Source organism: Panthera tigris, chromosome E2 (assembly GCF_018350195.1).
Source record: "Panthera tigris isolate Pti1 chromosome E2, P.tigris_Pti1_mat1.1, whole genome shotgun sequence".
Taxonomy (NCBI): domain Eukaryota; kingdom Metazoa; phylum Chordata; class Mammalia; order Carnivora; family Felidae; genus Panthera; species Panthera tigris.
The window spans coordinates 6,033,935-6,054,456 of record NC_056674.1 but is presented as its reverse complement, the minus strand read 5'-3'; the positions used below and the strand labels follow the sequence as shown (position 1 = coordinate 6,054,456).

Here is a 20,522-nt window from a genome sequence, read left to right as displayed (position 1 = left end):
CCTCTACCCTAATCACTCCATGTTTTTTTTAACAATCAGCCCTTCTGTTCTCTGGAGCCCTGACCTTATTGTGTCCAGGGTCGTCTCTGCATGCTACAGAGGGCATACACAACTCTCTAAAATGACAAGATACCTATAAACTATTGTAAACTGTTAAAGAATGTGTAGTCATGTGTTCATTCACTCCTTGCAGAGATTTAAGCACTGGAGGGGGCAGTCACTTAATAGAGAGGGTGTGAAAAACAAATCCAGCCAGCACCACCTTCAGGATTTCCACAGGAAAACAGAAGAGGAGCTATTAACTTGCATATTTCCTATTGAAGATTATTAACAGTATATATGATGCTGCTGAAAATGTGAAAACCTAGTTTTACAATTTGCTTGTATTATTCACATAAAGAACAGACATGTCTCTGGAAATATTTCAAAACCACCATTTCATCAGTACTAGGAAAAGTTAAGTATCTCTGAAAGAGTACACCTTTTACAAGCCTCCTCATCTGCACTTGTTACCAAGCATTCAGAAACAGAAAACAAAAAGATCTAATTTTCCGGGTACCTGGATGACTCAGTGGCTGACCCTCAGACTCTTGCTTTTGGCTGAGGTCAGGATCTCAGGGTTTGTGAGATCCAGCCGAGTTGGGGGGGCGGGGGAGGGGACAGAGGGCTCTGCTCAGAGCCGGCTTGGGATTGTAGATCTAGCTCACTGCCCCTCCCCGCTTGCTCTCCCTCCCGTGCTCTCTCTCAAAATAAATACATTTTTAAAAATCTAATTTTCAAGGAAAAAAAATCCTTCCAAAATAACCGAGAACAAAGATTTAAAAAAATTAAAATTGCAATGAAATTTGGCAATTAAGGGCTTAAGCAAATACAGGTGCCATGTGGTAGGTTTCAAAGACGTTTGGATTTGTAATTCATCTCGAGAGGTGTGGATTCGAATATCAAATCTAAAGAAAAAGACATTAATGAACACTTATAGAGGCAAAAATGTTCCTTTAAAGCAACTTGCCAGCTTTTCGCTCCCACAGCCCAGGGCGGAAAGCAGTCCAGCGAGTAGAGAGAAGTGATAATTCAGTGAAAAGCTCTGATGGGGAGTTAATACCAAACTGCACATTCTCCACAAAACGGTTTTGCATTTCGCAATGTAGCGTCCATCACCGACACTGACCACCCCGGCTTTTGCTGCATTAAACAAAGAGCTGTAACTGTCCGCATCTCAGTCGACCCACTAGGACCCCCAGCCCCAGGTCCCCGCGCTGCTCCGCCTCCCCAGCTGGAGGCGCGTCTACACTGCTTGCTACAAATGTTTCCCCCGGCATCGTGTTGAATTTGTCAAATACCGCCGCTCCCAACAGAAGCGGCCCACCCTTCCCTAACCTTGTGCCCAGCCTGGCTCCAAACGACACCAGCGGGATTGGGAGGAATCCAAAAGCAGAACCTGAAACCGCGGGGCAGGAAAGACAAACAGGACTGACAGACACCAGGAAGCAGACCCTGCGCAGGGGAGGACACTGTACGCCCAGGCCCCGCCTAAACCCGCCGCGTCATAGACGCGCCTCGGCCCCGCCCAGTGGCTCGCGCTTGCGCACTTTCCTGCAGACCCGGAACTGGATCGCCCGGAGCAACCAGCGCGCTCGGGTGAGTGAGTCTCCATTTTCCAGGTTTACACCAGGGGCCGTGCTCCTAAAGCCCCGCCTCCACATCCAGGTTTCGGGGTCGCCTGGAAGGTAAAATCCTTGCACTCACTCGTCCCGTTCACCTCTCGCGGCGTGGCTACAAGACGTTCAGGTCCCAGTCGCTCGGGGCGGGTCCCGGGCGTCTGCATCGTTTCCGTTTAAAATCGCTCTGAGGCAGGTACGGGCCCAGCCTTTCTGTCTCTGGCCCTTGCAGACCCCGATCGCCCTGACAGTCGCTTTCCTGCTCAGAACCTTTCTCTGACTCCCGAGTCTCCCCCCTGCCGTCCACCCCCAACCGCGTCGGGCACAGTCGTCACTAGGCAGGTGGATGCAGGCCCTTCGCCCCGCCGCAGGGAGGGCAGAGTGGGGACAGAGATGGCGGGGAAAGACGCAGAAATCTGCGGAGTCGGAGAGTGTGGGAAGAACGGCGGGGATTGAAACAGAGGCCGTAATAGAGTGGGGTCAGACTGTTGGAGGAGGAATAGTGAGGCAGGGACACAGCAATGGACGAAAGGACAGAAGAGAAACAAGGACACAGAGACTTATACAGAGAAGAAAACACGTAGTGGTCTCAGACAAAGCACAGGACCCAAACCCAGGTGAGTACTGAATTGATTGGATATGGGGATATTAAGTTGTGAAGTACTGATTTGTGGCTTTATGACCTCATTAATCTAAAATTTGGTGAATTGTTCCAGTTATACAGAAGAGATTGAGAGTTGTGAACCCTGATGTTTGAGGCATCTGCTCTTTCTAAGCATTGCATCAGAAGATCAATTCCATTTGCAACCCCTATTCATCTAGAGGGCAGAGGACTAGCTCAGTGAGTTAACCAGGGAAGACTTTCTATAACCACATGGTGCTTTTTACAATGGCCATCATTAACAGTACTGTTTGTCTCTCTCCCTTTTTTCTGTGGCTCATGGTATTCTTTGGTGTATCCTCACACTTGTTTTGGCTTTAATCTCAGAATCCATTGGATATCTTTTTAATTTCCAAATTATTTTCCCTCTGAATTTTATTGTTCAGATTATGAATTTTATATACTTTCTACTCTATCATATGTTGGAACCATTCTTTGATTTCTTTATAATATTTCCTTACACATCTGTTAAGGATGTTGATAATCTTTAACACCCAAAACGTGTTCAGGCAGTTAATTTAATATTCAACAGTTCTCTTTTTCCCTTAAGTGATCTTTTACATTACTGAGTTCCAAGCTGAAGTCTCCAACTAATTAGACGATCCCCTCAAGTCCCCTTTGTGTTTTCTGCACACATGTTGAAAGGTGGTCTGGATTGATGTGGAACTTTGTTCCAGCAGAGCCCATCTGTTCATAATACAGATTGCTCAGAGCTCATACCCACAGATGACCCTTTTTCATGTTTTCCAGGACTTGTAACTATTTGTAATTTCATACAGCTTTTCTGGAAAAGAGGAATTAAATGTTTGGGTTTGATCAAACCCATGAAAGAGAAGCCTCTCTTGTTCGGGAATATGAAAGGTAATCTGGAATTAGGACCAACACTTTTTTTTTTTTTTTTTTTTAATTTACATCCCAGTTAGCATGTAGTGCAATAATGATTTCAGGAGCAAAATCCAGCGACTCATCCCCTACATATAAAACCCAGTGAACATCCCAAGAAGTGTCTTCTTAACGCCCCTTATCCATTTAGCTCATCCTCCCACCCAGCACCCTTCCAGCAACCCTCAGTTTGTTCTCTGTATTTAAGAGTCTTTATGTTTTGTCTCCCTCCCTGTTTGTACATTATTTTTGCTTCCCTTCCCTTATGTTCATCTGTTTTGTGTCATAAATTCCACATATGAGTGAAGTCGTATGTTGTATGTGTTACTCTCACTGCTAATTTCACTTAGCATGATACACTCTAGTCCATCCATATTGTTGCAAATGGCAGGATTGCATTCTTTTCGATTGCCAAGTTAATACTCCACTTATATATATACATATAATACTTGTATATACTTATATACATATATACTTGTGTGTGTGTGTGTGTGTATATATATGTATGTATGTATATATACACATATATATGTATATACCACATCTTCTTTATCCATTATTCAGTCGATGGACATTTGGGCTGTTTTCATTCTTTGGCTATTGTCAATAGTGCTGCTTTAAACATTGGGGTGCATGTCCCCCTTCGAAGCAGCACATCTGTATCCCTTGGATAAATACGTAGCACTGCAAGTGCTGGGTCATTGGGTAGTTCTATTTTTAATTTTTTAAGGAACCTCCATACTTTTTCCAGAGTGGCTGCACCCATTTGCATTCCCACCAGCAGTGCAAAAGAGATCCTCTTTCTCCGCGTCCTCGCCAACATCTGTCGTTGCCTGAGTTGTTACTGTTAGCCATTCTGATAGGTGTGAGGTGGTATCTCATTGTGGTTTTGATTTGTATCTCCCTGATGGTGAGTGAAGTTGAGCATTTTTTCATGTGTCGGTTGGCCATCTGGATGTCTTCTTTGGAAAAGTGTCTATTCATGTCTTCATTTCTTCACTGGATTGTTTTTTGGGTGCTGAGTTTGAGAAGTTCTCTATAGATTTTGGATACTAATCCTTTATCTGATATGCCATTTGCAAATATCTTCCCTCATTCCGCTGTTTGCCTTTTAGTTTTGCTGATTGTTTCCTTCGCTGTGCAGAAGCTTTTTATTTTGATGAGGTCCCAATAGTTCATTTTTGTTTTTGTTTTTCTTGCCTCTGGAGACATGTTGAGTAAGAAGTTGCTGCGGCCAGGTCAAAGAGGTTTTGGCCTGCTTTCTCCTCGAGGATGTTGATGGCTTCCTGTCTTACATTTAGGTCTTTCATCCATTTTGAATTTATTTTTGTGTATGGTGTAAGAAAGTGGTCCAGATTTCTTCTGCATGTCACTGTCCAGTTTTCCCAGCTCCACTTGCTGAAGAGATTGTCTTTATTCCATTGGATATTCTTTCCTGCTTTGTCACAAAGATTAGTTGGCCATATGTTTGTGGGTCCATTTCTGGGTTCTCTATTCTGTTCCATTGATCTGTGGGTCTGTTTTTGTGCTAGTTCCATACTGTCTTGCTGATTACAGCTTTGTAACACAGCTTACAGTGTTACAGCTTACAGTCCGGAAATGTGATATTTGCAGCTTTGGTTTTCTTTTTCAGGATTGCTTTGGTTATTTGGGGTCTTTTGTGGTTTCATACAAATTGTAGGATTGTTTTTTCTAGCTCTGTGAAGAATGCTGGTATTATTTTGATAGGGATTGCATTGAATATGTAGATTGCCTTGGGTAGTATTTACATTTTAACAATATTTGTTCTTCCAATCCATGAGTGTGGAATATTTTTCCTTTTTTTTTTTTGGTGTCTTCAATTTCTTTCGTAAGCTTTCTATAGTTTTCAGGGTATTGATTTTTCACCTCTTGGGTTAGGTTTATTCCTAGGTATTTTATGGGTTTTGGGGCAGTTGTAAATGGGATCGATTCCTTGATTTCTCTTTCTGCTGCTTCATGATTGGTGTATAGAAATGCAATTAGGGGCACCTGGGTGGCTCAGTCCGTTAAGTGTCTGACTTCAGTTCAGGTCATGATCTCACTGTTTTTGAGTTTGAGCCCTGCGTCGGGCTCTGTGCTGACAGCTCAGAGCTTGGAGCCTACTTCGGATTCTATGTCTCCCTCTCTCTCTGCCCCTCCCTTCCTCATGCTCTGCCTCTCTCTCTGTCTCTAAAATAAACATTAAAAAAAAAAAAGAAATGCAATTGATTTCTGTGCATTAATTTTATATCCTGAGACTTTGCTGAATTCATGGATCAGTTCTAGCAGTTTTTTGGTGGAATCTTTGGGATTTCCATATAAAGTACAAGTCATCTGCAAAGAGTGAAAGTTTGACTTCCTCCTTGCTGATTAGGATGCCAGGACAAGCCCTTTCTGCTTAAAGCTATCCAGGCCATCATTTCAGAATTTACTTACACCCAGTTCTGCTCACTCAACTCAAACTTCTTAAGGGTAACTTGGTAAAATTACTCCCCTTCTGAGCCCCAGTGTACCTACCTGTAACATGGAGACGACAGACCAAAAATTCTGAACCTGAGCTAATAAGATCCCTGAAATGATTTTCAAAGTTGGGTGTGTTTTTGTGTTGGCAGTTTTCTGGATGAGGGTATGCAGTTATCATTAGAGTTTACAATGTGACCCATTTCCAAAAATAATAAAAACCACTTAGAAAGAGGCAGAATAGTCTTAGAGAGAGAGACATGCCTCTGTCAGCTCCACCCTCTCTGTGTGTCTTAGCTATATCTTAAAAATTTGTGTCATCTTTTGACATTAAACCTCCTCATGGCTTCCCATCACCATGAGGACAAAGATCTAAACTCAGAGTGTAGTAACCAGGGAGCTTTGGAGCTCAGGTGGCTCTTAAGACTTGTTCCAAATTGACGGCATGGACAAGCTTCTGTGTCCTCCATCAACCATTCATTGGATGCTGGCTTCCTAGGGAGGAGCCAAGAACTTGAATGAGGGAGTTCCCTTAGGCTGAGTGCCAGGTAGACAAGACAATGCAGTTTCAGTAGAGTGTGTACGTTTCAGCAGGAGGGGAGGGCTTTCTGAAGAAATGCTTGACAAATGCACTTGTTGGACTCCATATAGGAGTTTGTTCTCCCTGAATCCCTTCTGTTGCGGTGGGCAGCAAAGGTCTGTGTTTCTCCCATAGTAAGGTGCTCTCTGTATGCATACTCTATATGCATACTATGGCAGAGGAAGAGGATATCTTGATTCTAAACATTAAACAACATACTTTTTGTCACACAGTATAACCTTACCTGAGAAGGAAGACCAGAAGAAGAGGGAGAAAAAAAAGGAGGAATGGCTCTTTTCCAGGTAAAAGTCATATTTTTTGATGATTGTTCTTCCTAAAATGTCACATTTTGGACTCATTAATCTTCTCCGTCTCAGAGTTGTCCTGCCTACAGTGTTTACTCACACCCAGGGCCTTCTCCCAGTCTCCTCTCATCTCCATGCAGATTCCATCTCACTGTGACCCAGTGACATGGAACTTGGGAAGAGGCTCCTTTTAGGTGGTTATCCTGTGAAGGAGTTTCTTCGCAGGCAAGAACTAGAGATGGGGGAAGTGGGCTGTCGTGTCCTTGAGGTTGGGCAGTTGGATTCTTCAGAGACTCCTTCTAGATGCCCATTCAGCTCATATAAATAAACCAGGATTAAAGAGATTACATACTAAGTAATATATTAATGCTCACAAGTACTTGAGAAACCCTGGAAAATAAGACTGACGGGGAAATTTGCTTTGATTTTACAAATGCCTTTTGACGTTAAACGAGGGAATCAGTGTGCTTCTGACTCCCAAATATTAATACTTTGGAATAGAATGGGAAGTTCAAAGTATGGATAAGGAATAGAGAGTTTTGTTTTGTTAACACAATTAGTTTTAAAATGTAGAATCAACCTACTTTTCTAACAGTAAGTGTTCTTTAAATTATTTATAGCACATCCATCTCATAAAGACCATGTGTGGTGTTCTTTCAGGAACTCTTATGCTGTAGATCTTTTAAATAAAAATGTTTATAACTTAGCCTGACATAGGACCAGAACTTTCTGTCATCAGAGAGGCTGGTGCTCAATTTTCATTTTACTAATAATTGTTAAAATTTTTTTTTGTATTAAACCCTTCTAGTGTATATTTTTGTGGTTCAGTTCCACACAGTGGTACATCTTAGAAACTAATAAGTAAAATAACCATTCCCTCTCACATCTTTCACCATCACGGATTGTCTTCATCAGGAACTGATGTTCTCTTTAGTGCAAATCTTCTAAAAATGTATTTACATATTGTAATGTGATTTTAGAAAATATTCTTCACTAAATGTTTTATCATATTTTACTCTGCAAATTGAAATATTTACATACCATATGTCTTGAAGTTGTTCTCATGTTAGTAAACGTAGAGATAACTGCTTTTTTAGATCCTCATTGGAGCATTCACTAAATGAAGAAACATGGGTCCTTTACAATTTCTTACTGTTTCAAAGAATGCCAGGTGGTGGCTTCTCAGCAGGCTGACTTCACTACAGACATCTAAGCGTATCTTAAAATTGTTATGGGGTGCCTGGTTGGCTAGGTCGATAAGGTGTCCGACTTGGGCTCAGGTCATGATCTCATGGTTAATGAATAAGAGGTCCACGTGGGGCTCTGTGCTGACAGGTCAGAGCCTAGAGTCTACTTCGGATTCTGTGTCTCCCTCTCTCTGCCCCTCCCCTGCTCACATTCTTTCTCTCAAAAACCAATAAACATTTAAAAAAAAAAAGAAAAAAAAAAAAAAGATTGTACAGCTTAAGCATGATTACCAGGTTAATGATAGTCTTTCTGAGGAGGCACAGACGTTCCACTTACTAAATAAAGATTTTAAATCAACTGTCTTGAACATCCTCAGCTAAAGGAAAACATGGAAAACATCTAAGAAGTAGGAGAATAATGTTTCAACAAATAGAAAATATCAGTAAACAGACAGATGAAATAGAAAGGGATGGAATAGTTATTCTGGAGTTAAAAAAGTATAATAGCCAAAATTCAAAATTCACTAGAGGGTGAATGGACAATAGACGGACAATAAGAATAAAGAATCAGTGAACCTAAACATAAGTTAACTGAAATTATCAAGTGTAAGCAGAAGAAAGGGAGAAAAAGAATAAAAGGGAAAAAAAGAAGAAAAATGACTGGAGACTAAGAAATCTTCAAACACTATCAAGAATACTGATATACATGTAATAGGAGTCCTAGAAGGATAAGACAAAGAAAGGGCAGAAAGAATATTTGAAGAAATATTTGAAGAAATTCAACCAGTTGAAAACCTCCCCAATATGTCAAAACAACCTACACATCCAAAAAACTCAATTAACTTCAAGTATGACAAATGCATGGAGATCCCTGGCAAGCACATAATCAGTCAGCTTTTTATTTTTTTATTAAAAAAAATTTTTTTTAACGTTTATTTATTTTTGAGACAGAGAGAGACAGAGCATGAACAGGGGAGGGTCAGAGAGAGAGGGAGACACAGAATCTGAAACAGGCTCCAGGCTCTGAGCTGTCAGCACAGAGCCCGACGCGGGGCTCGAACTCACGGACCGCAAGATCATGACCTGAGCCGAAGTCGGCCGCTTAACTGACTGAGCCACCCAGGCGCCTCAATCAGCTTTTTAAAAAAAATTTTAATGTTTATTTTATTTTTGGGAGAGAGAGAGAGAGAGACAGAGCACGAGTGGGGGAGGGGCAGAGAGAGAGGAAGACACAGAATCTAAAGTAGACTCCAGGTTCTGAGCTGTCAGCACAGAGCCCGATGTGGGGCTCGAACCCACAAACCATGAGATCATGACCTGAGTCAAAGTTGGAAGCTTAACCAACTGAGCCACCCAGGCGCCCCAAGGCTCGCTTTAGATACACAAATAGGTTGAAAGTGGAAGGATGGAAAAAGACATTCCTTGCAGATAGTCATGAAACCTACCTGAGTAGCTATACACATATCAGACCAAACAGACTTTAAGTTGCAAAATTGCTACTAAAGATGTTGAAGGACATTCTATATTGAAAGAAGAGTCAGTCCATCACGAAGATAAAACAACTATAAATGATATGTATATAACAGCAATTTTTTGAAGCAAAAAAAGAGTTCTACTATAACAGAGGGAGACCTCAGTGTTCCCTTTTTAATAATGGACAGAACCGCCAGACATCAGTAATAGAGGACTGTGCAACACTAAACCAGCTAAACTCAGCAGACATATATAGAACACTCCACCCACCAAAAACATTGCACTCAAAATTAGGAATAGAAGGGAACCTGATCAGTCCGAAAAAGGTATTATAAAAATTCCATAGCTAACATCATACTCATTGGTGAACAACTGAAAACTTCCCCCTAATATCAAGAACAAAACAAGTATGCCCCATTGTGCCACCACATATCAACACTGTATGGGAAACTTTAATTAGAGAAAATACGGAGAATAAATAAAATGTGTCAGAATTGGAAAATAAATCAAATGATCTCCATTCATAGTGTACATGATCTTATATTTAGAAATAAGAATCCTCAGAAAGACAGTTACCATATGTTTTCACTCATATGTGGATCCTGAGAAACTTAACAGAGAACCATTGGGGGGGGGGAGTTGAGAGAGGGAGGGAGGCAAACCATGAGACTTAAATACTGAGAATAAACTGAGGGTTGGTGGGGGGTGGGGGAGAGGGGAAAGTGGGTGATGGGCATTGAGGAGGGCACCTTTTGGGATGAGCACTGGGTGTTGTATGGAAACCAAACTGACAATAAATTATATTTTATGTAAAAAAAAAAAAAAAGAAATAAGAATCCTCAAACTATTAGAATGAATTCACTGAAGTTACAGAATACAATATCAACACTGAAAATTCAGGTTGTGTTTCTGTACGGGAGCAATCAACAAATGGACAGTAAGTAAACAGTTCCATTTAGAAGAGCAAGAAAACAAATGGGAATAAATTTAACCAAGGAAATGGAAGATTTACACACACTGAAATTTCATACAAAGTCGTTGAGGAAAATTAAAGAAAACCTAAACAAATGTCAAGATATCTTGTGCTTGTGGCTTAGAAGACCTTAAAATGGCAGTACTCCCCAGAGCAATATAAAGGGTAATGCAGTCCTTAGAACACCCCAACAGCATGTTTTGCCCAAATGGGAAACCTGGTTCTAAAACTCACATAGAATTGGTAAGGACACCAAATAACGAAAATAAATATGAGAAAGAACAATATTGGAGGACTTAGAATTCTTGACATCAAACCTGACTACAATAACTTTGAGTAATCAAAACTATAATTCTAGCAGAGGCTAGAAATACAGATCAAAGTGATAGAATTGAGCGTCCACAAGTAAACCCATACGTCTGCAATCCATTCCCTTTTACAAGTCTGCCAAAAACAGTGGAAAAAAGAATAGTCTCTTTAATGGTACTGGAACAACTGGATATCCTTGTGTCAATGAAACTGAAACTACCTCCTACCATATAAGTAAATAAATTCAGAATTAATCAAAAGACTACAGGTAAGAGCTAAAACTATAAAAGTCTTAGATGAAAACATAGAGGTAACTCTTCATGACCTTAGGGTTGGCAGTGGATTTTTATATATGATACCAATAGCAAAAGAGAAAATGACTAAGTAGATAAATTGGTATTCGTCACAATGATGTCTGTGCACTGAGACATTATCACGTGAGTGAAACAGTCTACCAAATGGGAGGAAATAATTTGCAAATCACAAATCTAGTAAGGGTGCAGAACCTAGAAATATATGAAGAACTTCTCTACAATTCAACAACCAAAATACAAAGAGCCCAATTTGCAAAATAGTCAAAGTATTTTAATAGACATTTCTCCATAGAAGATATACAAATGAAACAAGCACAAGAAGAGGTGTTCAATGAAAGTAGTCATTAGTAAGATGCAAAGTCAAAACCAAATGAGTTATCATTTCATACCCACTAGGATGACTATTGTAAAACAACAACAACAAAAAATAAGTGTTGGTAAAGATGTAAAGATTCTAATTAGAATCATGACACACTGCTGTTAAGCTGTTGTAGCTGCTGCAGAAAACAGTGTGGCCAATTCTCAAAATATTAAACCATGTGACCCAGTAATTCCACTCCTAGGTACATAACCAAAAGAACTGAAAACAAATATTCAAACTTACTTGTACTTGAAAGTTCATAGCAACTTATTAACATCAGGCAAAGGTGGTAACAAGCAAATGCCCATCAGCAGTTGAGTGAATATGGTCTAGTCCTGCTATGGAATACTCTGCAGGCAGAAGAAAGGAAATGTACCACTGATAACATACTATATCATGGATGAACCCCAAACATTATTCTAAGTGAAAGAAGGCAGATGCAAACGGTCACATTTTTGATGCCATTCCATTCACATGAAAAGATCCAAAATCAGTAAATCCAGAGACAAAGCATTAGTGGTTGCCAGGGACTGGGCAATAGGAAGCACCTGCTTAATGGGTAAAGGATTTCCTTTGGGGCTGATAAAAATGTTTTCTATCTAGACAGAGGTGAGGTTTATGCAACATTGTGAATGCACTGTCACTGAATGGTTATTTTTTTATTTATTTAAAAAAAATTTTTTTTTTAACATTTATTTATTTTTGAGACAGAGAGAGACAGAGCATGAACGGGGGAGGGTCAGAGAGAGGGAGACACAGAATCTGAAACAGGCTCCAGGCTCTGAGCTGTCAGCACAGAGCCCGACGCGGGGCTCGAACCCATGGACCGTGAGATCATGACCTGAGCCGAAGTCGGCCGCTTAACCGACTGAGCCACCCAGGCGCCTCTGAATGGTACTTTAAAATGGCTAATTTTATGTTAACTGTATCTCTTCAAAATTATCTTACACAAATCAAAGAATACTCACTCTAGCCAAGTCCATCTTTACACATCCCTAATTTTGTGTCAAATAAGAACACTTTCCCTGTCCACTTGGTGAAATGTGTTTTCCTTTCAGGGACGGTTGACATTCAGGGACGTAGCCATAGAGTTCTCTCAGGAGGAGTGGGAGTGCCTGGACCCCGCTCAGAGGTCCTTGTACAGGGACGTGATGTTGGAGAACTACAGGAACCTGGTCTCCCTGGGTGAAGATAACTTCCCTCCAGAAGTCGGTAATTACTTTTTGTGTTTGCATTTCCTTTTGAGAGTCCCTGACTTGATCATAGGAGTTTCAAATCCCTGTTCTTTAGGGAGTGATTGCAGCCGTTTTGATGGAGAATGGAAAGGCATCATAATGTGGCAATTGGACTCTTAACTTCCCTTTCCTTGAGAAGTTCTGCACTCCTGCTTGTTTAGGTGGTTGCAGAACATTAGTCAGAAAACCTTATGGGAGGGAAATGGTGATGACGAGCACTGGGTATTATATGTTATATGAATCACTAAATTCTACTGAAACCCACACTATACTGTTTATTAACTAACTAGAATTTAAATAACCATCTAGAAGTCTGGGGAATAGGATGTAAAAACCCTTAAAGTCTTAATAAGTCCAATTTCACTGACATCATTAAAGATAAGGCTCAGAGACAATAAAGTTACTTAAAGTTGGGGAAAGAAAAGGAAACCTTATGGTGAATTTTTTAAAATATCTGATTCTGTGGTTTTACCCTTGTGCTTTTGGTTCAGTACTTCTTGGAAAGAACCAGATCTCTGCATACCTAAAATAATCCTTAAGCATTCAGGCACTCAGTTGACTACTTTTTGAAATATGTTTCTACACCCACATATACTGAATGTTCTTTCTTTGTTGAACAACAAGCTGGGAATGTATTCTGGAAGAGCAAAGCAGATCTGTTTTTCTTTATAAATGGAAATCTCTTCTTGAGCTGAATATCATCTCCATTTTCGAAGCAGGGAAAGAGCCCTGGACTGTGGAATGTGACCTGAATATTTGGGGAAATCCAGACAGGTGGGAATGTATTGGAGATGTGAGCACAAGTCAGAGCTTAGATGGGCACAGAGTAAACGGTTCCAGTAAATACTGTTTGGGAAGGGTCTGTGGGAAAATACAAGTTCATTCCTTATGAGCTTTCAAAGAAAAGCCTCCCTCACTCCCCACCCCCACACTTCTCCTTCTGTTATTCAGATGTGTAAATCAAATGTGTACACATATAAACTCCCACTGTTAGGACCTACAACGCTGTTACCTGGCCCCTCTGACCATACTGGTGCCATGGTTTGAGAGGGACTGGGATGGCTGTCCCTAAGGAATCTTTTCCCTGATCTCTCTTGGTTCTGATTCCATACAGGTCAGAGCTGAGGCCTCTATAGTGCAGACCCCAGGACCTGTTCACTTTCCATTTCTATTTTGTGTCCTAGAGAGAACTTCTCAGGAGACAAACAAAATGTAGTATCTGTCTAATAAAAGTAGAGCTAAAGTTTATCTCTTTCTTTCCTGGGCCATCCTGGCTTCTTAGGGTCGGGCCATTGTGCATTAATTAGGAAGAAGTCATGATGTAGATAATTCCAAAAAGTGAAAATCCAAAATTAGATGTAGTTAAAATACAGCACAGCTTACTGACATCTCTAGTTAGCTTTTCTGTCGGAAAAACATGTATCATTCCACAGATGTTTATTGCATTCCTGATATACAGAAAGCACCATATTAATAAATTTGGGTGGTGTTTTGTTTAGGTTATTTTAAGAACTAAAGAGGCAGCAGCAAGTTTTGATGTTAAGTAATCTCTGCACCCATTGTGGGGTTTGAACTCACCACCACAAGGTCAAGGGTTGCATGCTCTACCAAATGAGCCAGCTAGCCATCCCTCTTTTTTTTTTCCTTAACCTTTTGATCCCTTCACCCATTTCTGCCACTGTCCCCTCAACTTCCTGCCTGTAGTAACCACCAATCTGTTCTCTGTATCTACTAAGAGAGGTTGTTTTGTTAAGATTCCACATATAAGAGAAATCATACTGTATTGGTCTTTGACTCATACCTCTTAGCATAATGTCCTCAAGGTCCATCCATGTTGTCACAAATGGCAAGATTCTTTCTTTTTTATGGCTGGATAATATTGTGTTATATATACACAACTTTATCCATTCACCCATCAATGGACACTTAGATTGTATCTGTATCTCAACTACTATAAATAGTGCTGCAGTGAACATCAGAAGGCTTCTTTTTGAGTTAGTATTTTTGTTTTCTTCAGATAAATACTCAGAAGTAGAATTGGTGGATCACACAGTTCTCTTGGCTATACCATTTCATCTCCCACCAACACTGCACAAATTCCCCACCCTGTCACCAATGCTTGTTATTCTTGTCTTTTTAATAACTGCCATTCTAATAGGTGTGAAATGATACCTCATTGTAGTTTTGATTTGCATTTCCCTGGTGATGAATGACATTGAGCATCTTTTCATGGTCCTGTTGGCCACCTCTAGGTCTTTGTGAAATGTCTATTCAGCTCTTCTGCCCATTTCTTAAATTGGATCATTTGAGCATTTTTGGGCTGTGTTGGATTATTAGTCCCTTATCAGATACATCATTTGCTAATTTTACATTTTGTTGAAAAAGTGTTTCCTTTGCTGTGCAGACACTTTTTAGTTTGATGTAGTCCCACTTATTTTTGCTCTTGTTTTTTCTTTTGGCGTCAAGAGTCAAAAAAACAAAAAAATTGCCCAGACCTGTGTCAAGGAGCTTCTTACCCTCTATCTTTTCTTCTAGGAGTTTTATGGTTTCAGGTCTTAGATTTAGTCTTTAATCCATTCTGAGTTAATTTTTGTGTATGGTGTCAGTCAGTGGTCCAGTTTCACACTTTTGCCTCTGGCTGTCCAGTTTTCCCAAACCATCGATTGAAGAGATTGTACTTTCCCCCATTGTACAGTCATGTCTTCTTTGTTGTAAATTAATTGACCATGTGTGTGAGTTTATTTCTAGGCTCTGTTCTGTTCTGTTGATCTGTGTATCTATTTTTATGCTAATACCATACTGTTTTAATTACCACAGCTTTGTAATCAGGGAGTTTGAAATTGGGAATGTGATTCCTGTAGCTTCGTTCTTCTCTCTCAAGATGATTTAGCATTTGGGTTCTTTTGTGGTTCCATACAAATACAGGATTTTTCTATTTTGTGTGTAGGTTTTTAAGTGGATGTAAATTTTCAACTTATTTTTGTAAATACCAAAGAGTATGACTGCTAGACAACATTTAGTAGTATGTTTAATTCTGTAAGAAACCTGCAGTCTTCCAAAGTGGCATACCATTTTGCATTCCCACCAGCAGTGAATGAGAGTTCTTACTGCTATATATCCCCACTAGTATTCAGTGTTAGTGTTCTGGATTTTGGCCATTCCCATACATGTGGAGTGACAGTTGTTATAACACACATTGTCTTCAACTAAATCTATGGCATTCTTTAAGCCGAGATTTTATGATACCTTGAGAACATACTTTTTTTGTGGTTTTTTAAAGTTACTGCCTTAGTCACAGAAATATCATGAAATTGATTTGCCATAGCTTTTTCTATAATAATACATTATTTTGGGGCACCTGGATGGATCAGTCAGTTTAGCATCTGACTCTGGATTTGGGCTCAGGTCATGATCTCACAGTTCAAGGGTTTGAGCTCTGCACTGGGCTCTGTGCTGACAGTGTGGAGCCTGTTTGGGATTCTCTCTCTCTGCCCCTCCCCCACTCTCCCTCTTACTCTAAGTAAATAAACTTTAAAAAATAATTCTTGTATGTGTCTCCTGGAACATGTATATATTAAATAGTTCTGTTGAGTACCTAGAAATGGAATTCATGGGCTATTCAGTTTGATACTTTTCAAAACAAATACTGAAACAGATGTCAGTCTACACTCTTCCTGTAACACCATACTGTCTCCTTTTTGATATTTTCCACTTTCACATCATACCAATATTATACATTCTTACAGGATGAGTCCGTATTATGCCTGTTGCTAAATCAGTTCCTTTCACCAAGGTCAGGCATTTAACTTACAACACAACCATGTTCCCATAAATGTGCAAGCACAAGCACGGTCGCCACATGGCCTGAAACTCCTTGGGCTTCACTCTTGCTTTTCTGAATCCAAGTCCTGGCCTTTCCTCAGATTTTTGATTGAGCTAAGAAACTATACTGGTATCTCCAGGTATATTAATTTTGAGCACCAAAGCACCTAAGTTTCCACATGTCCTGCCCCTCCCCACACTGTAGAAAAACCCCTATTCATACACAGTACAAATTGCTGATGACTGCAACTTGATCTGGTGTTTAATAATGATGTGTGTTTAATAATGTATGAGGATATGATGAAAAGAACACGACACTATTATAAGAAACCTGTGTATTACAATCTAAAAATCGATAGATCTAGCAGGTTGTTAGTAATCACAGTTACACAAAATAATAGTCTCTGGAATTCTAAAGAATTCTTCCTTGAAAACTAAAGACAGAATTTACATTCCATAAGGAACACACAGTAGGAGAAATCAAAGATATGTTGAGAATCAATGAATTATGAAATAACAGGTTGAGATAAATACATTTTTATAAAGATTAGGAATTAAGGAAGATAAACATCTCTATGATTTCATGCACAGTTATATAATAGCCAGTGTATAGATGAGCTCTGTAATCATGAAGTATCATTTCATTATCCAGTTATATGGCCAAAAAATATGGATAGTGTATAATGTGTGTTTGGAAAAATTACCTTAAAATCAGAGAAATTATTAATATGGAAAAATTTATAAAAAGCAAACTTAAAAACATTGATTATTACAATAGTGTTTGAAGACCATCCTTGAAAAACTTACTGTGTTCAGTATAAAGTATTTGGTTGTGTAATTATGTAATTCAGTATAAAATATTTACCTTCCAACTCTCTTTAATAGGAATCCCTTCCGATGGATTTGCAATCAAGGAATTATCACCAACAGAGGATATTAATAAAGGAGAATTTTACCACTTGGTGATATTGGAGAGAAATGGAAGTCATGGAATCAAGGATTTTGATCTCCAGGAAGTCTGGGAAGATATGCATGAGTTTGAAAGTCAGTGGGGATATGATACAAGAAATTATAAAGTGCCTTTGACCCATAACAAAACTCTCATTTGTAGAAAAGACCAGCAACTTAATCAGTCCTCAGTTACTCTTCCTGAAAAGCAGAGTGTTTCTGTAAGAAATAATACATACCAGTATCTCATGGGTGGTGAGCCATTTATAAGGACTTTGTTAAAACTAGACAATAACAGAATTGGTGCTGGAAACCAGTACGTAAACTGCTTAGAAAATAGAATTGGATTAAGTTTGCAGGCACATCCGGCTGAACTGCAGAGATTTCACAGTGAGGAGAAAATGTATGAATGTAATCCAACTGAGAAGTCTGTCAGCAATGGTTCCTCAGTCTCAATGGTTCCTCAAGGAATTCCTCCCAGTACCAAAAACTTTTGGAATAAATCTAGGAAGATTTCAAAATACCCTTTATTACCTGCACAATACAGGAGAGGTTATGCTAGAGGAAAATCTTATAAATGTAATGACTGTGGGAAGGCTTTTAGCAAAAGCTCAAATCTCATGAGTCATGAGAGAATTCATTGTGGACAGAGACCTTACAAATGTAATGACTGTGGCAAAGCCTTTACAGACCGTTCAAATCTTACTCGACATAAGAAAATCCATACTGGAGAGAAACCTTACAAATGTAACGAGTGTGGCAAAGCGTTTACCCAATGTGCAAACCTTACTAGGCATCAGAAAATACACACTGGAGAGAAACCACACAAATGTAACGTGTGTGACAAGGCTTTTAACCAAAGTTCAAGCCTTATGGCACATGGGAGAATTCATACGGGAGAAAAACCTTATAAATGTAGTAAGTGTGATAAGGCTTTTATCAAACGTTCAGACCTTTGGGGTCATGAGAGAACTCATACTGGAGAGAAACCTTACAAATGTAACGAGTGTGGCAAAGCCTTTGCTGAGCGTTCAAATCTTACTCAACATAGAAAAATCCATACTGGAGAGAAACCTTACACATGTAATGAGTGTGGCAAAGCATTTACCCAATTTGCATCCATTACTAGGCATCAGAAAATACACACTGGAGAGAAACCACACAAATGTAATGTGTGTGACAAGGATTTTATCCAAAGTTCAAACCTTATGGCACATCAGAGAATTCATACAGGAGAGAAACCTTATAAATGTAGTAAGTGTGATAAGGCTTTTATCAAACGTTCAGACCTTTGGGGTCATGAGAGAACTCATACTGGAGAGAAACCTTACAAATGTAATGAGTGTGGCAAAGCATTTACCCATTTTGCAACCCTTAATACACACCGGAAAATACACACTGGAGAGAAACCACACAAATGTAATGTGTGTGACAAGGATTTTATCCGAAGTTCAAGCCTTACAAGACATCGAAGAATTCATACGAGAGAAAAACCTTATAAATGTAATAAATGTGATAAGGCTTATATCAAACATTCAGACCTTTGCTGTCATGAGAGAATGCATATTGGAGAGAAAGAAATGTCATGAGTGTAGCAAAGCCTCTAGTGGAATGATCACATCTTACTCAGCATAAGAAAATCCATACTGGAGAGAAACCTTATAAATGTAATGAGTGTGGCAAAGCTTTTGCCCAATTGCAAAACTTATGAGGCATCAGAAAACATATCATGAAAAGAAACACAGTAAACCTAATATGTGTGGTGGTGCATTTATTCAAAGCTTCAGCTTTGGGGTCATCAAAGAACTCCCGGTAGAAAGAAAACTTGCAAATAAAGTGAGCAAGTGTTCAAGCTGTACTCAGCATCACAGATTCCATCAAGGAGAGTTAACATATGAAACTAATGTACGTGGCAAAACTTGTAACCATGGCTCACACCTCACCTGGTATCAGAATGTAAATCTCCAAACCATACAAATGGAATGTATGGCAAGGCTTATACAAGGTTATACCTTGGGGAACATAATTTTTTCTAGAGAGAAACCTTACAAATGTAATGAGTGTGATCAGCTTTATAAAAGTGTACAACTTTGGGATGGAGGGTAAAAATAAGTGAATGGGATTAAGAGGTAGAGACTTCCAAGAATAATAATAAAAAAAAAAATGTACAACTTTTGGTCCTGAAAGAATTTACAACAAAGAATTCATACTGGACAGAAACATTACAAACGTAATGAAAGTGATAATTTATTCAGCCAATTCTCTCAGTGGACTACCATAAGAAAATTCATACTAGGGGGAACTAGGTTTATTTTGAGCATTAATCAACCTTAGGTGTTAAATTCCACAGAAAATTAAAATTATTTAAATTCATGAGATGAAGTGTGTCAATCCAACAAGTATATCTGGAAAGACCTAATCATCTTCTGTTTAAATCTCTTTGAAAGATTTTATTTTCTTCTCTACATGCATCATGGGACTCAAACTCACAACCACACAATGAAGAGTCACATGCTTTTCCGACTGAGCCAGCTAGGCACCCCTATAATTTTTTTTACTACATTTGCTATTCTTGGGGCACCTGGGTGGTTTTGTCAGTTAAGTGTCTGACTTCAGCTCAGGTCATGATCTCACAGTTCATGGGTTTGAGCCCCACGTCAGGCTATGTGCTGACAGCTCAGAGCCTGGAACCTGCTTTGGATTCTGGTTCTCCCTCTGTGCCCCTCCCCCACTCACGCTCTCTTTCTCTCTCTCTCAATTTGATATTCCTTGAGGCTACAGTATTATTGAGGACTTAAAGCCTCAAGTTTGGAGTCCATGGATGTTATATTTTCATTACATGTGTTTCACTTGTCAACCACAGTGGTCTCAGAAAGAAATGGTAAGGTGAAAGGAACCTAATTGATTAGGTAGGTGGTGCTTACTCATACTCTATAACCTGGAAAAACTAGGATGCTAATTTTAAGATACAGTATAAATCTGAGAGCATGGGGAGTGGCAGGGAATAGATATAAAGCTATTATCTAAATTGCCATGTTTTCTGTGGTCATAGGCACTTCTCTGGATTCAGTGGTATCATTAAGAGCCTTTGTTCATTTTATTACACGCAAGGATTACTCTATCAGATAGATGGTCATGAAACAGTAGGTCGGGACACTGAATGAGATTTTCAAGTGAGAGTGATGGGTTGATAAAGATGGTGTATGTGGTAGAGAAAATGGAAGAGGAATGATGGTCTTTCCCTCTTGGGAAAGGTAACTGCTGTTGTATATCATCGATGAGTAAAAAATTAGTCTTATTTTTGGAAACTGAAAAGTCTAGAGGACCTTTTAATCAAAAGAACCAAAGTAGGGG

General features: G+C 39.4%; 1 protein-coding gene across 1 annotated transcript; it reads left to right on the top strand.

Annotated features, from left to right (window-relative positions):
• Positions 1-1,644: 1,644 nt before the first annotated feature.
• Positions 1,645-19,541, top strand: LOC102965645 (zinc finger protein 677-like). Its single transcript, XM_042970223.1, is given in 8 exon segments — positions 1,645-2,275; positions 2,375-2,499; positions 3,070-3,180; positions 6,475-6,543; positions 12,222-12,375; positions 17,106-18,744; positions 18,746-18,788; positions 18,790-19,541. Coding segments are annotated over 5 exon segments (1,941 nt in total). The 5' UTR covers positions 1,645-2,275; positions 2,375-2,499; positions 3,070-3,180; positions 6,475-6,528; the 3' UTR covers positions 18,880-19,541.
• The last annotated feature ends 981 nt before the right edge of the window (positions 19,542-20,522 follow it).